This window comes from Protomyctophum bolini, assembly GCF_963924005.1.
Source record: "Protomyctophum bolini genome assembly, chromosome: 13".
Taxonomy (NCBI): Eukaryota; Metazoa; Chordata; class Actinopteri; order Myctophiformes; family Myctophidae; genus Protomyctophum; species Protomyctophum bolini.
This window is the reverse complement of record NC_137874.1, coordinates 28,139,589-28,156,035: the sequence shown is the minus strand read 5'-3', so window position 1 is coordinate 28,156,035 and position 16,447 is coordinate 28,139,589. Positions and strand designations below refer to the sequence as shown.

At 42.0% G+C, this 16,447-nt stretch overlaps 1 protein-coding gene across 1 annotated transcript; it reads left to right on the top strand.

Moving 5' to 3' along the window:
- Positions 1–767: 767 nt before the first annotated feature.
- Positions 768–16,254, top strand: LOC308327055 (solute carrier family 13 member 2-like; the record flags this gene model as incomplete). The annotated part of the gene is made up of 12 exons (XM_080780194.1): positions 768–878; positions 2,644–2,772; positions 2,959–3,095; positions 8,905–9,170; positions 10,208–10,391; positions 10,629–10,751; positions 11,549–11,764; positions 12,739–12,839; positions 12,995–13,110; positions 14,149–14,310; positions 14,631–14,768; positions 16,093–16,254. 12 exons carry the CDS (start codon positions 768–770, stop codon positions 16,252–16,254), a joined length of 1,845 nt encoding a protein of 614 aa, XP_080636320.1.
- Between the last annotated feature and the right edge of the window lie 193 nt (positions 16,255–16,447).

Sequence of the window (16,447 nt, the reverse complement as noted above, 5' to 3'; positions counted from 1 at the left end):
CAGGAATAGTTACTGGTATGTATAAAGGAAAGAAGAGATTCTAATAATGTCCTTGTGTTGAGCATGATCATAAAAGCTTATACATTTTCAAAATAATATATTAAACTCTATACTACTGTCCCTCAGACACAACCTGAAGGGATTTTGACATTCAACAGCTAAACCAGTGGTAAAACCATTCATGTGATTCCTGAAGCTTGTCATTAACTAATCTTTCAAGAGATTAAAAAATAAACATTGATCATAAGGAGCATTTATTTAAATGGATTTTTAACACAAAATGCATATTGAGCATTTTCAATAAAGCTCTGCCCTTTGTTATTAAATCAAAACTAGGATTGATAGCTACTTCCTCGTTAATATTATCTTAATGCTTGTGTGACTCCAAGATTAGCTTGGTTGGATTAAGCATGTGGAAAAGCTTTTGTGAGCACAAGCATGCTCACAAAAGAGCTTTTGTTGCACCTGAAAAAACTGTTTATTTTATAAACATTGTGTAGCTATCTCTCTGTCTGTCAAACCTTCCCTCATCCCTTTCTTCATTTACATCTTCCTCTTTCACAACAGCTACGGCCTCCCTCACTTTACAGTCCTACACTGTAGTTAATGTTTGATCGCCTTCAGTGATATATATCTATATATATGATATATATTATTACATCACTGCTGACATCTTAAGCTGCTGGACTGGAACAGGACTGCGTTTTCTTGTGGGTCGTCGTCATCTGGAGTAACTGGTTTGCTCTTACAGGTTTCACTATTTAGGGATGGGAGTTGCAGTTAACATCCTGAAGTGGTCGTGGTACCATCGAAAATACTTCATTATCATCCTCACCCCACTCCTCATCCTTCCCCTGCCTCTCATCATTCCCACACCAGTAAGTGTGTGTGTGTGTGTGTGTGTGTGTGTGTGTGTGTGTGTGTGTGTGTGTGTGTGTGTGTGTGTGCGTGTGTGTGAGCGTGTGTGTGTGTGTCTCTATGAACTCTATGAACTGAACATGTGATGCTTCATTATGTGTCATGAACGTGCAATGAAAAGTTATTGATTGATTATCTTGATTCATGGTTTTAATTTATGAGTGACCAATATATTTCTCTATGGTTGATTGATTGATTGAATACTTTATTAACAGTAATAACAGCAAATTGTACAGAGGTACGGTTCACCGTGATCTAAAAGGATAACACAAAAAGTTCCAAGGACTTGTTTCCATTGTGATCCCGTGTATTAAATTCATTAAGACAGGATAAAAAATCTGCACACTGTTGTATAGCGCCAAAGAACTTACTTATTACTGGCGCAATGTTTCAACTTTCAACCCTTTTAGGTCTTCATCAGCCAAATATTTCTGGGAACTATTCAATTCATCGAGACATTTAAGACATAAAATAATAAACAAAACATAATCAACACTAGTAGCAATGAACATATATGTACAGTAAACATTTCAGGTGGGTGGGTGTGTGGGTGGGGTCATCTCTGCTGCTAAGCTGAGAGGGCTTTTCTAGGACCTTTATGTATTCATTGCGGGATAAGAAGCTTGCACTTTGAAGCTCATTTTACAACAGTGTTTTTACCAACATAACAATATTCGGTTATAATATTATCAGAGACAAGAACAGCAAACTGTTTTCATGGTCAAGTTTACTGTTATCTATGTCAGATAACAGTAAACCTATAGTCATTTAAATATTATATCATATCATATTACTAAATATTCTAATTCAATATATCACATTGTGATATAGGCTGCAACATCACAGCTGTAGCTAAGTGGGTAGAGAGGCTGGTAATCAGTAGGTCACTGGTTCGCCTCCAGGCCCACCCATGACCTAATTGATTAGATGTGTCGCGTGCTTAGAAAGCATTGGACATTTTCAGTCTCCAAATTATCGTGGAAACTCATAAAGCGGTAGCTTCAGAGTCAGCAAACTGTTTGTCTTTATGGTCAAGATTCCTCAGTAAACCTATAGTCATTTAAAGAGGTGAGCGAGGTAAGACACCAACACAGTAGTTAATTTGCCTCTATAAGTTAATGCTGTTTGTTGGTCCATGCACACAGGCGACACAGCATCTCAAATGGTGTATACTTTAATCTTTCTCTTTCTTAATGCTATATCTCTTGTTATTGTTAATACAATGAAAATTATAACAAGGAGACAACAGCAAAGAAACTTTGCTATTGTGTACCAGTAGGGTATAGATAAAAAACATTTAATCTTAATTTAATTTAATTCCGTCTGTACTTTGATTACAGCTTAGAGGAAGCCTTCCTAACTAAAGTGCTAAAATGTCATCAGCTACAGCAGACCATCACACAGCTAGGCTACAGATGTAAACTTTTGTTTCTTATCTTTGGTAGCATAGGGCAGCACGTGCACAAGTTGGTTGTGAGGGGCCTTCAAATGGCTGGCCTCTCTATAAGGAGGGCCCAAGGTTAGCAAGGTATTGCTCAGGAAGCCGCTCAATTTGGAGCAGGCATTGTTTCCTTTACCCATGGCTGTTGTCTGCTGTGTTTGATAAGCATGCCAACAATGTTGCAAAAATGTATGTATGCCACAATGTTCTGCCTTACAGTTTATGCACTTTGTAATTGTTGTGTGTGTGTGTGTGTGTGTGTGTGTGTGTGTGTGTGTTTAAAGGAGGCACGATGTGGCTTCACCATCATCCTCATGGCGTTGTACTGGTGTACAGAGTGCATGCCTCTGGCTGTGACCGCTCTGCTCCCTGTGGTCCTGTTTCCCATGATGGGAATCATGGAGTCTTCTGCGGTATGTGCATGCAATGGCACAATAATGCTATTGGCCTGGTTTCCCAAACGCATAATAGGTGTATAAGACTCTGAACATAGACATTTCGTGCATAGATGTGCAAAGCAGGCCTACCATTTATAAGTGTGTGTGTGTGTGTGTGTGTGTGTGTGTGTGTGTGTGTGCGCGAGTGTGTGTCTGTTACAGGTTTGTGTGGAGTACCTAAAGGACTCTAACATGCTGTTCATTGGGGGCCTGTTGGTGGCCATTGCTGTTGAGAAGTGGCATCTTCATAAACGCATTGCCATCCGGCTCCTCCTGATTATCGGCGTGAGACCTGCTCTGTAAGAATACCTCATTTAACTTCAAACTCCATTGAACACACATTAATTTCTGGTGACTGATATTGTCCTTCATGCATGAATCTCATGGATTTCATGCAAGGATTTACAGGACTCATTAATGCAACATTACATTACAGGAAACATCTCGTATAGAAGGACAATATAATAAGAAGCAGGGATGTGTGTTTTCAATGAAGTGATCGGTCTAAAAAACATAGGCTAATGAGTAAAGTGATCAAAAAGTTTCTGAACTTTGAATCAATGAATCATATCCACAATGGTCAAAATGTTGTGGTATGTGATATTGTTGCTGTTGGGCAGAAAACCTTGTATATCCATATTTCATCTTCATCTTTTCATACAAGAGGGTTGCACAGGTATAGCCGCTCTACTTTAAATGTATTTGTTTATTTAGACATTGCATATTAATGGACACAGTCCCCACAAAACATTAAAAACAAAACAGGCAGACAGTGGAATACATTGCATTAGGAAACAGCATAAAAATATACATACAAGAACAATGTACAAAGGTGTAAAGTGCATCTATGGCTTAGCAGCGTTTTTATAGGGCAATACAGATTTGTAACTAAAGTAACCAATTGTGCATAAAGTGCAGTAGCCTATTGCTTTCAAGTAATAGAGGGTACAGTATGCGCATGACATCATCATACCCAGAAGTATTTGGGAACACCTACTGAGTGGTAAAAAAACCTTCTGGCCTTGACAGCACATACAGTACATCCAAACAGAAATGCCCCATCTGATTGCATTAAACAACGTTAAACTTTGCCAATCACTTTATGCATTATGCATACGCATACCCTCTATACAGGATATGCTGTGTCATGACCTGGCTCTAGGCCACTACAAAAAGGAGGAAGACACAGCTTTTAAAAGTGCACAAAGTAATATGGCCAGCTGGGCCCAGACGGATCTAGAAAGATGGCGATTTACAATTCAAGGACTGACAGGCTTCATCTTACGTCCATATCAGACCCAGAGAACGCTTTGTCCATATTCTTTTTACAGTCTATGGTAAAAACAGATAGAGTAGGCATGCAGCACAGACCCTGGTAGGCCAAGCTACAGGGGGCTGTGACACCCTCCCCCTACAAAACGAGGGCCCTTATAGGGACCGAGATGAACTAGCCAAAATACTCTAAATATAAACATAATAGAAGACACTTATAACTCGCAAATATTACCAACACAATAACTCAACTTTTTTAGAAAACATAGTGACAAAATATTTGCCTCAAATAAACTCTGGTCTAACCAATAACATCCTAGCATACCAGGCCTTCCCCTCAGCAACCAAGATTAAACCTAGGATTCAAGGAGTGTTTAAGAGGAGATGTACGTGGACCAAAAGCCAGATCAGACAGAAAAGACCAGTATCCTGTATGAGACCAAACCCAGACCACATTGTCCAAAATGTAAGGCACCCTGCAGAGGGCATCCACGACTACATTCTCAATCCCCAAATTGATACAATGCTACAATGTCCAGTCAAATTTGAACACGGTCAACCTGAAAAGCCTGGGTGGCAGCTCCCCTCCCATTTAACCGGGACTGCACATGGAAAGCCCCACACCAAATTGATCCAGTGTTGCCCCAACCAACCTCCCTCCCCAACCGACCCATATGTCAGAAGGAAAGGGGGAAACAGAACACTGTCTCCCAGCCATGCCGGCCTGGTGAGACACAACAGTGGTGAGTGGTGCAATTCCCCCCCACCACCTCTTTCTCTCTCTTTCTCTCCCTCATTAGCAGACGACACAGCAGCACTATCACTCTGTTTCTGGTGCCCCCTACTGGTACAAATAAGTCATATACTCGTGCTCATGGCCACATAGGCACAGGCAGGCACGGACATTGCTGGTTGTAGGAGTGGTTGCACCACTCAAAAATACTTAACGGCTTCTGCACCAAAGGAAAATTCGCAGCCGTTTCCGTTGTCTCCTATAGCTCTTATATGCTTCTTTTGAAACATATCACGAGTTCTTACACAGCGCAGCACGGACGTTTTCGACGCTAAGTCCGTCTGTATTCCATAATTTCCATTTAGATTTCAACTTATGGCAAGGGACCCCACAGGTGAACGATGAAAAGAGCTCAACCGGGGGGTCCCAAGAGGGGCTATCACTGACCTAAAGCTTCCACACATGGAGCTCTCCAAGTCAGCTACAACAGCCCTACTTTAGGTACTGCCAATACTGGACCACACTGTAATGAATGCCATTACAACAAGGGGAAATCAATTGGGACATGTGACCATTTAAATAACACCACACTTTTTCCATTTATTCACTTTACAAAGGCTTTACTATATCTTGCCATATATAACAAAAGAGAACCCAAACAAAATTCCCACAGTAACCAATGCTCTCTTTCTCTCTCTCTCTCTCTCTCTCTCTCTCAACAAATGTGTGTGCTGCAATACAAGGTAAAGTGCCGACAGTGAGTCTAGGACATGTATCAAGCCCAACCAGGTGAGCGTGTTCCCCCTAACTCAGCTACCTAGCCAATACTAAACTGACCCAACTTGCCCTGGTCTTCAGTGGCCCTCCTGAGTCCCCCATACCGACAAGGCATCCCAGTGGCACCACCCTGTCCCATCTTTTGTGGAACATAGTCTAAAAGAAAACAAAAAAAATACAGTGAGACCCAAAAGGGAACCCACCATTATGCCTAACAGGGAACACAACTCAACCAACAGCATAACACCACATGTCAACACCTACCCTGACCTCTCAGCATCACACCAAAAACTATGTTTAACAAAGCCTGATGACAACACACAATAAACCATTATGCAAATTACAACCATTCAATATAACCAGCAACTAGCCGCAATTTGCAACTCTAGATAATTTTACAATGGGTTGTAAAAAAAACTAGAGTTGCAAATTGCGGCTAACCAGCAACCAAAATACTTAAACCAAACAAATCACTTTTCCTACCGTGCACTTCCTCCAACCACTGTGACCAGCCTTAACAATCCAGGCTTCAAACCAAAACAGGAAATCACACTTTACCTGCTCAAAAAATGTCACAGCCAAACCAAATCCATCTAAAATAACCCAAGGTCAACTACGAGCCCCCAGTTTGTCATGACCTGGCTCTAGGCCATAACAAAAAGGAGGAAGACACAGCTTTTAAAAGTGCACAAAGTAATATTTATTTACAATATAAACAACGTAATCATGTGGGGTGTGTTAATCAGTGAAATCAAATAAGTAGTGTAGGTGAGACTGGTGAGTGGATGTGTGGTAAATGTAGTGTGGGGTGTTGTTGAATGGTGCAAACTGCAAACCAAAGGACAAACTAGATCTAAAGTGTATTGCTGCCAACAGGAAGAGAGAGAGGGTAAGTGTGGCAAACACTGGGAATACTGGCCAGGTGCTCCCAATGTACTGATTGGCACCCCAATTTCCCAACCTGCAGGCCTTGTAAAGACAGATAGAGTAGGCAGCACAGACCCTGGTAGGCCAAGCTACAGGGGGCTGTGACAGCTGTCAAAGTGCAAAAGTGACTAGACTATTTTTTCACTTTTGTGAAAGTGAAAGTGGTTAAGTCTGTCTATGGGGTTTATAAGAATAAAATAATATAATGCACATCTTCCAAACTGTAACAGATAACAGACATAAGCTGTGGCTCGCAACTCACTTATAATGCTCCAGATAATTTTTATTCACGAACACGGCAGGCAGGACATACAACGTTTCGACCAGTATAGGTCTTTCTCAAAAGAAATAATTGGAATTGGAAAATTGGACAAAATAGAGCATCGCAATATTGTGTTTGTTGTCATGATTTAAATCATATGATAAAAATCATTAAGCCTCCCTCCCTTCCTGGGAGGCTTAATGATTTTTATTGTCGGTTCGACAGTGAAGACCATCAGTCCCCCTCTTTTCCAAGAGAGCAGGGTGACTCTCCACCCAACATACATGAACATGATGTCAGACTGTTGCTCCGTCAGCAAAACCCCAGAAAGGCGGCAGGGCCTGATGGCATGTCGTCTGCCACACTAAAGCACTGTGCCGACCAACTTGCACCTGTCCTCACTTCCATTTTCAACTGGTCACTTGAACTCTGTACTGTGCCTGCTTGCTTTAAATCTGCGGTTATCATTCCTGTCCCAAAGAAAAATAATATCACCTGTCTTAATGACTATAGGCCTGTTGCCCTAACATCTGTCATTATGAAAGTCTTTGAGCGACTGGTATGTAAACACCTGTCCAGCATAGCACTAGATCCCCACCAATTTGCCTACAGAGCAAATAGGAGTGTAGATGATGCAGTGTCCCTCTGTCTGCACACTATTACTCAACATCTAGAATCCAGATCCACCTATGCTCGTGTACCTTTTGTTGACTTCAGCTCCGCATTTAATACAATAGTGCCTGGGAAGCTGATTTCAACCCTACAGGAGCTAGGCGTCAGCACACATCTATGTAAATGGATCTTTAATTTTCTATGTGACAGGAAACAGGTGGTCAAAATAGGTGATCTCGTCTCGCTGTCGAGGCTCCTAAACACTGGAGCCCCCCAGGGGTGCGTCCTTTCTCCACTTCTGTACTCATTATACACTCATTTCTGTCAATCTCACTTTAGTACAGTTATGATGTATAAGTTTGCTGATGACACATCTTTAGTAGGTCTTATTACCAACGAGGTTGAAACTGACTACCGCAGAGCAGTAGAGGAGCTGGTGAGATGGTGTGAGAGTTACTTGATTCTAAACATCTCTAAAACCAAAGAGATGTTCATAGATTTTAGGAAAAATAAATCGTGTCCCCTCCCCCCTCTTCATCAATGGGGAAGAGGTAGAAAGAGTTTCCTCCTTCCGGTTCCTAGGGACCACCATCCATGAATCCTTATCATGGGATCTTAACACCAGTCTCATAATAAGCAAATCACACCAGCGTCTCTATTTCCTGCGGCAGCTTAAGAAGTTCAAAGTCAGCCAAGCAGCCATGACTCACTTCTATAGGGCCACTATTGAAAGTGTTCTCACCTTCTCCATGCTTGTCTGGTTTGGTCACACAACCTCTCAAGACAAATTAAAGCTGGAAAGAGTAGTACGTCGTGCATCAAAAAACATAGGATGCAGCCTCCCTACACTTTCCTCACTCTATTCCACCAGAATAATTAGGAAGGCAAATAAAATCATTGCAGACAACTCCCATCCTGCACATCACCTCTTCAATCTCCTCCCATCGGGCAGGAGATATAGAAGTATCCAGAGCTCAACATGTCGCTTCAGGGATAGCACTTACCCCGTAGCCATTAGACATCTGAACTCATAGTACAGTATATGCATATAGCACTTTAAAAAAACTGAATGTAATTTCATATGCTGCTGGTTTTTGTTTTTGTATTGTACTGTCCTTCTTGTTTGTGTATCTATGGTTGTCTGTATATGTTGAGTATGAACCAAGACAAATTCCTATCAACTTGTTGACATGGCAAATAAATTATTGAATCTTGAATCTTGAATGATTTGTCACGACTCGAGTTGGCTTCGTACGACCTTAAAAGGTCTTTAAATAAATACTTTTTGAAATGTCTATGGGGAAAATGCATCTATAGGTATCATAATATACTTAAAGTACTCATTGTGCAGAATGTCACATTTCACAAGTTCAAAATGTATACTAACTTTTGATAATAATAATACAAAATAAATAAATAATAATAATAATAATACAAATAATGTAAATAAAGTACCAATTTCTTTTACTTACGGTAAACAGTACTTAAGTAAATGCACTTAGTTACTTTACACCACTGTCCACAGGCTCATGATGGGCTTCATGATCTGCTCAGCCTTCCTGTCTATGTGGATCAGCAACTCGGCGACCACCGCCATGATGCTACCCATGGCCCAGGCCGTGCTGGATCAGCTGTGTGCCACGGAGGCCCGGGCCGTAGAACGTGAGCTGCGGGCTGCAGGGGAGGACAACCAGGCCTTTGAGCTGGAGGAGACCCAACAGAACAAAGAGGAGCTGCCCAACGGGAAAATCGCACCAGAAGACGTCAAACCTCAGTCCGAGGTCAGAGTGAGTAAGTGCAAAATATCTGACTGGTGGGTTTGGAGAAAGGGCCTTTCTGTGTGGAGTTTGCATGTTCTCACCATGTCCTCTAGGGTAGGTAACCACACAAAAACATGAAGTAATCCTGGTCTATATACTGCCTCCCCCTGGTCAGCCAGGGCACCTGATGGAGGGGAAAGGAACTGGTTGGAATATCGTGTTCCTTCCATGCGTTACATCCTACCGGGGAAACTCCCCCCTGTCAGGTGAAAAGAATTAGCCTGCTCACTCCTCATGCATTGAAGTAAGGTTGGCAGAGCGAGAGTAGTGCCCAGGATTACAGTTTAGGCAATTAGAACCGGGTGAAAAATGGGTTGCATGCAAAATCGTGGGGAAAAAAAAGTGATGATGAAGATACAGGTATGATACGAGTAAGACGCGCGAACGCGGGAAGCGAACGCAGATCGTAAATTGCAATAACAATTAGAATAAATTACGAATTAGTGTCACAAAAGGGGCCAGGTCCACAACAAACAAATGGCCCCTTTTGTGCCCATATATGGAGCTGAGTGGACCTGGCCCCTTTTGTGCCCATATATGGAGCTGAGTGATTGCTGATGCAACACACTCCATATTTGGATAGCGGGACAGACACACGGACAGACACACAGACATGATCTGCTAGGTCTCATAGTAAGTGCTCATTGCGTTCGCAATGATGGATGGATGGATGGATGGATACATATATAGTTACATATGTATGCACTGTATATACATATTATTTTGAGATGAATGTACTGTATCGTTTGTTTGATAATTTGCCTGCTGAAAAAAGTTAATGTTTTACTGTCTCAACTCTCTTCTCAAACTCTGAAACCTATCATGTTGCTTCACCTAACATCCTCATTTAGACTTTGTGCATGTAGCTGTTAACGGAAATCACGGTTGACGTCAAGAAGTTTTGGGATTATAGATTTCTGAGATGACTAACGCAGTACATTGCAGTCTACATCTTGAGTGACTCCCTTCACATACCTCCAAATTCTTCCTCTTACTGTCTTGACTCAGAGAATCCAGATCAGGACTCGAGTGTTGACTCGGAATTGGAAAGGAGGAGAATATTAAGAGAGGAAGAGTACCGTCAACTGAAAAAAGGAATGAGTCTGAGTGTGTGTTACTCTGCTAGCATCGGCGGGACAGCCACCCTCACTGGCACGACCCCTAACCTCATCCTGAAGGGTCAATTAAACAAGTGAGGTTCTCATAAAACAACATAAAATTTAAATATTATTTGTTGTATGACTCTTGTCGAGGGTTGTGTAATTAAGTATAAATTAAGCCTGAGTGTCCAAAGTACACTTCTGCACAGAAACAGTTTTATAATACAGGAAACTCTGTAACTATGTAAATAACAAATATCCTTCCCCCTCTCCTTTCCCATCATACATTTTATCTCTCCCATCTCCTCAACCCCTCTCTTCCTCTGAAGGCTCTTTCCCAAGAATGGTGATATAATCAACTTTACCAGCTGGTTTACCTTTTCCTTTCCCCATATGCTGCTCTTGCTAGCAATCTCCTGGTTATGGCTGCAGTTCTTGTACCTGGGCTTCAAGTAAGTAATCTGATAGCAACATTTTGGGTTACAGCAATACTGATCATGAAAATGTACAACATTCAATATATTCCATTGCAGTTAAACAAATACCACAGGAAACAAAAAACAACTGCAACAATAGAAATTAGAATACACAGAATCAAGCGAGGGGCACAAATGTGAACTGATAAAAACGCTATTTTATCATCACAAAATAGTAACTGATAATGACTGCATTCAACAACAGTATTAAAAATACATTCCTGAAATGAAATAAATGTACAGTATGGTACATAGAGTAAAGGTCTGCCCAGGAATCAAACCAGGGACTCACTGTCAGCAGCCACAAATGAGCCTAAGTGGTACGTGCTTCGGCAGTGGCACCCCCAGCCTTTAGGGATGTTTGATATAAAATGACATGCATTTATTCATTTATGAAATGTTTTGGGGTGACTTGTTAACTATGTCCCAATTGTGTCCATACAATTGTCTTTTTTTTTTTACTATGTCCCAATTATGTAATTATTTTACATTTCTGATAATTAACTATTTGAGTGATCTGATGACCTTTCCTCTAGCCCCATCCTAAGCCAAACATTCCCAGCCTCTATGGGGCGCTGCTAGTGGGGATTTTATACTCTTAGCCTTGTTAAGTACAAGTGTTGAAATAGAGTAGACATAAGCCAACAATCACTCCTGACCTTCTAATCAGCCATTCATTTACTTGTTATCTATATTCATAAGTTCATAAATCTTTAATCACTTTGATTAATTTACTAATCTCTGCTCTTGGCCTTTGTACCCATTCTACCCAGCATGAAGAAGTCATTTGGTTGTGGCCTCAAAAACAAGGACAGAGACAATGAAGCATATGCAGTGATGAAGGAGGAGTATAGGAAGTTGGGTCGGGTGACGTTTGCGGAGGTGGCAGTACTGAGCATCTTCGTCAGTCTGGTTGTCCTCTGGTTCACCAGGGAACCAGGATTCATGGACGGATGGGCCACCCTTCTTTTCAACAAGGGTGGAACAAGGTCTCTATCACTCTCTACTTACTCTATTTTTGTATACAGAGAATTGATCTAAATACATCTGTCCTACTCAATCACCCCTGCCCTCTCTGTCAGTGTTCAATTCAGTTCAGTTTTTTGAGTGTCCGTTGCTTGTATCCTGTCCAAATATCCGAAAAACGGCTAGGGAGAAGCCATAAGCATGTCGGGCCCTACCCCTGGAGACCATTTGCATATTTAGGTGCATATGTGTTGTAGACTGATGGACGTCTGTCTACCTGCACAGTGCATACATTCATGTAGTCCTTACATAAGTGTCCTCACAACCCCTCACAATCTCTGCGATTGTTCACACGTGATGTGTGATGACGAGCACACACTTATCAGCCTACAAAGCAAGGCAAAAAGTGCACGCACCCACCTGGGTGACAGCAGACACTGGCGATTTGGCATGGGAGGTAAGATCTTAATTTTCGGGCCTGTTGAGAACTCTAGTTTTCGCCGGCTGCCGGGCACGGCTGGAATAATAACTTTGGGGCAGGCCCGTCTAGAGTTTAAATGAACAGGTATCAGTCAAAAGGGAGATATCGAAGAGGAAGGATGGATGGGGTAGGATCAACATATGGAATGTCATAACAGGTCAGCTCCATAAATGGAGATCTAAGGGTTTGAGGTAAGATGTACAGTTGCTGGCCAATATTGATGACATCAGGGATCTCCATACATGGGTTTAATATTGGGATTATCCATCCCTGATGATGTCATGTGATGATGTCACATGCTCTCTCACCTGGGGTGACCAACCAACCAAACAACACACTGACCGGAAAGGCACGATTCGATTCCATAGTTAACTGCGACAATTTTACACTCACTACAGCATGATAAGAATAATAATGATAATAATAATAATAATAATAATAATAATAATAAGGGTAATAATAATAATAATAATAATAAAGTATTGAAATATAATCTCTTCTGCTGTATGCTTACAGTTTTGTGACTGATGGAACCACTGCTATCTTCATGTCCTTGCTCTTCTTCGTCATCCCTTCCCAGCTGCCCCGCTGTGGAGGCTACGGGTACGACAAAGAAGGTGAGAAAGAAGGGAAAGAAATGGAGATGGCATGAGTACTGTATATAGTCCTTTAATTTGTCTTTCTGCTAATCACAATACCAATGCTAATAGAAGATGAGAGTGGCATAGTGATGAAGAGCAGATTATTGATGTAATCTCTCCCCTTCTCCTAGGTAAGGAGGTGAAGGCGCCTCCTCCCCTGCTGAACTGGCAGGTGGTCCATGAACGGATGCCCTGGAACATCATCCTCCTGCTAGGAGGAGGTTTCGCTCTGGCTGCCGGCAGTGAGGTACTGTAAATTGTACTGAACTGCCAGCTAGTATAATTCCTTTCACCCACTTACATTATGCAATGGCCACGCACCATAGCTATGATGACAGTGTTTTAATTATTAGTGATTATCAGTGATTTAGTCATTAGCGTCGCCCACAAAACCTAAAGACTCATAAAGAAAAAAGGTGGAGCCTTCAGACCTGGAGCAGCATACCCTATAATGGTAGGCAGATATGGTGGGCCCAGGCAGTTGCTCCTGACATCTGTGTTATCAGAAAATAGTTTCTGATAATATTTTGGGTGAGACATAGGCCATGCAATTGCTCAATATTGATTCATTTGACATTTTACAATGGTTAGTTTAAAGGTTTGTTAATATTCAGGAGTAGAAATACATTTCATATCAATATTTCCAGATGCCAACATCATCGACTCAACACAGACTGATTTACTTTCATAGTCAAGAACTTGTGTGCAATTTTGAAATAGGCTAGATGAACGCCCTATCTGTATGCAACACAGACAACACTGAGTCAATACTGGCCTCAAGCCCAATTTATTTAGGGCGCCTGCCATGTGATGTGACTATTTTGATTGATTGATTGATTTGTTAATTGGTTAATTCATTGAGAAGTGATGGTCCTTGGTTATCATCCTCCGGTTTTGACTTTGGGTTACGGAACTTACGGTTCACCCCTTTTGGGCATGTCATTGTAGTCAAGAAATAAAAAATGTAAATTAAATTCAAACTTTCACGATGTGGTTTTCCAAGTGGTTTGGGCCCCTACTCTCGTTTCCTGTCTCCACTTATATCAAATGAAGGCTCAGAAAATCTGTTATAAAACAAAAGATGTGATGCCATGCGCTGTATGCTTGTACACTGTAGACGTCATGCAACAAAGTATAAACTGGGTTGTGACAATCATGAAATCAGCTAAACGTTTGTGTCACCACATGGGGTCCTGTAGGCGTGATTATGACAGAAGTTCTATCTGCACACATGCTAATCTCAGTAATTAGGAGGCCACCATTTTACATTTTTCTATTTGTCCAGGTATCCGGTTTGTCTACGTGGCTGGGGGCAAGCTTGGCTCCACTGAAGGTTGTTCCTCCGTACGCCATCTCCATTGTGATTACCCTGATGGTGGCCACATTCACCGAGTGCTCCAGCAACACAGCTACCACCACCCTGTTCCTTCCTATACTGGCCTCAATGGTACACACACACACACACACACACACACACACACACACACACACACACACACACACACACACACACACACACACACACACACACACACACACACACACACACACACACACACACCTAGTAGGCTATTTACAACATTTGGTATTACTATTTAGTATTTATATACAGTAACACCAAACAGATACATTTTTATCAATTAAGTGTGTGTGTGTGTGTGTGTGTGTGTGTGTGTGTGTGTGTGTGTGTGTGTGTGTGTGTGTGTGTGTGTGTGTGTGTGTGTGTGTGTGTGTGTGTGCCTGCGTGCGTGCGTACGTGTACTTCAGGCCACAGCCATAGAGCTACACCCCCTGTACGTGATGATTCCATGCGTGCAGGCTGCATCTCTGGCTTTCATGCTGCCTGTGGCTACACCCCCCAACGCTATAGCCTTCGCCTTTGGAAACCTCCGGGTCTTAGACATGGTGAGAGACACACACACTCGCAACTTTACAGATAAACAGCCAAAAGTCACTTAGAAGCAGCCATAACACCGGCTGCGACATCTGCATTTCTGCACGGGTATTACATGGTGCTTGAGTGATTTGAATCAGCTGTATGAGGAAGGGAAGCCCACATTAACAGTACATACCTTTTTCGGAAAAGGGTGTGTGTTGTAAGCTTCTTGGGAAACAGGTGGATAGACAGCCTCTGCTTTCCACCTTGACAGACAACCAGAAATATGCTCTTGAGTAAGACCACAGCGCCACCTCCTGGAGGAAGTCACACTTACATTCAGCTAACATGCTTAAACATGTTAACCTATATAGCGGCCTATACTGTAGGTGTGTGTGTGTGTGTGTGTGTGTGTGTGTGTGTGTGTGTGTGTGTGTGTGTGTGTGTGTGTGTGTGTGTGTGTGTGTGTGTATGTGTGTGTGTGTGTGTGTGTGTGTGTGTGTGTGTGTGTGTGTGTGTGTGTGTGTGTGTGTGTGTGTGTGTGTGTGTGTGCGTGTGTGTGCGTGCGTGTACGTATGTGTGTTTGTTATATGTTTGTGTACTTCTTACCAGTGCTTCATTTGTAAATTCTTAGGTGCCAGAGCTCGTGTGGCACCAGGGCCAAATTAGCATTGGGCCAGTGGGGCTGTGGCCCAGGGGCCCTTGGCTCTCAGGGGCCCTTCGAGGAACTAGACCGCGCTGTACTGGGTTTGAGGCCCTGAAATTGGCCATTGATATATAGTTAAATTTAGGTAAAGTATATGATAAAAACACGAAATTTTTGTGCACACGCACACTATGGGCCCAGGGGCCCCTGTGGGGGTTAATCCGTAACCTCATCAACGCTACTACAGTACTTAATTCTTACTTTTTTATTTTGGGCCCACCAAAGCAATCAGATATTCGATTCTCACTCTTTTCTGAGCCAAGCTGTAAAACTTAGCGAGATTTCACAAACATGACAATGTTAACCAGTCAGTTCTGTTCATAAGAATCATATAACTAAACTCACCATTAGTTTTGAAAACAAAACGCATGCTGTCCCCAAGGCTAAACTCCAAGTAGCAGTTAAACTAGTCCATATGCAACATCAGAATAGACAGCAAGGCAATATTCTTAAAATTCAGCTTTTGATAAGACAAAGTAACTACTAACTATATTATGAAATGTTGAAAGTTGAAGTTGAAATTCTACGTCCCAGAATTCGCCCATAGGCAAATCATTTATTTCGCAAAATGAAACTTAAAAGAACTGTAATTGAGTCTGTGACATGCATGTGTGAAGCTATATATCTTGCCGTGTCTGTCCCTTCAGGTGAAGGCTGGCTTCATGCTGAACATCGTTGGAATTTTGACCATCAACTTGAGCATCAACACCTGGGGGTATACCATGTTTGAGCTTAATACCTTCCCTGACTGGGCCAACACTACTACACAAGCCAATGTTACATCCTTCTGCACCCAAAATGTCCTCTAGCTTCTTTTTTTTTATCACTTCAAGACTCAACAAGAGACCCAGTCAGGACAGATGTGGTAGCAAAGATAAAGTTATCCCAATTTCTGGGAGTGTAATTTTATACTCTTGTTGCGAACGCAGTGAGCACTTACTATGAGACCTAGCAGATCATGTCTGTCTGTCTGTGTGTGTGTCTGTGTGTCCCGCTTTTGTG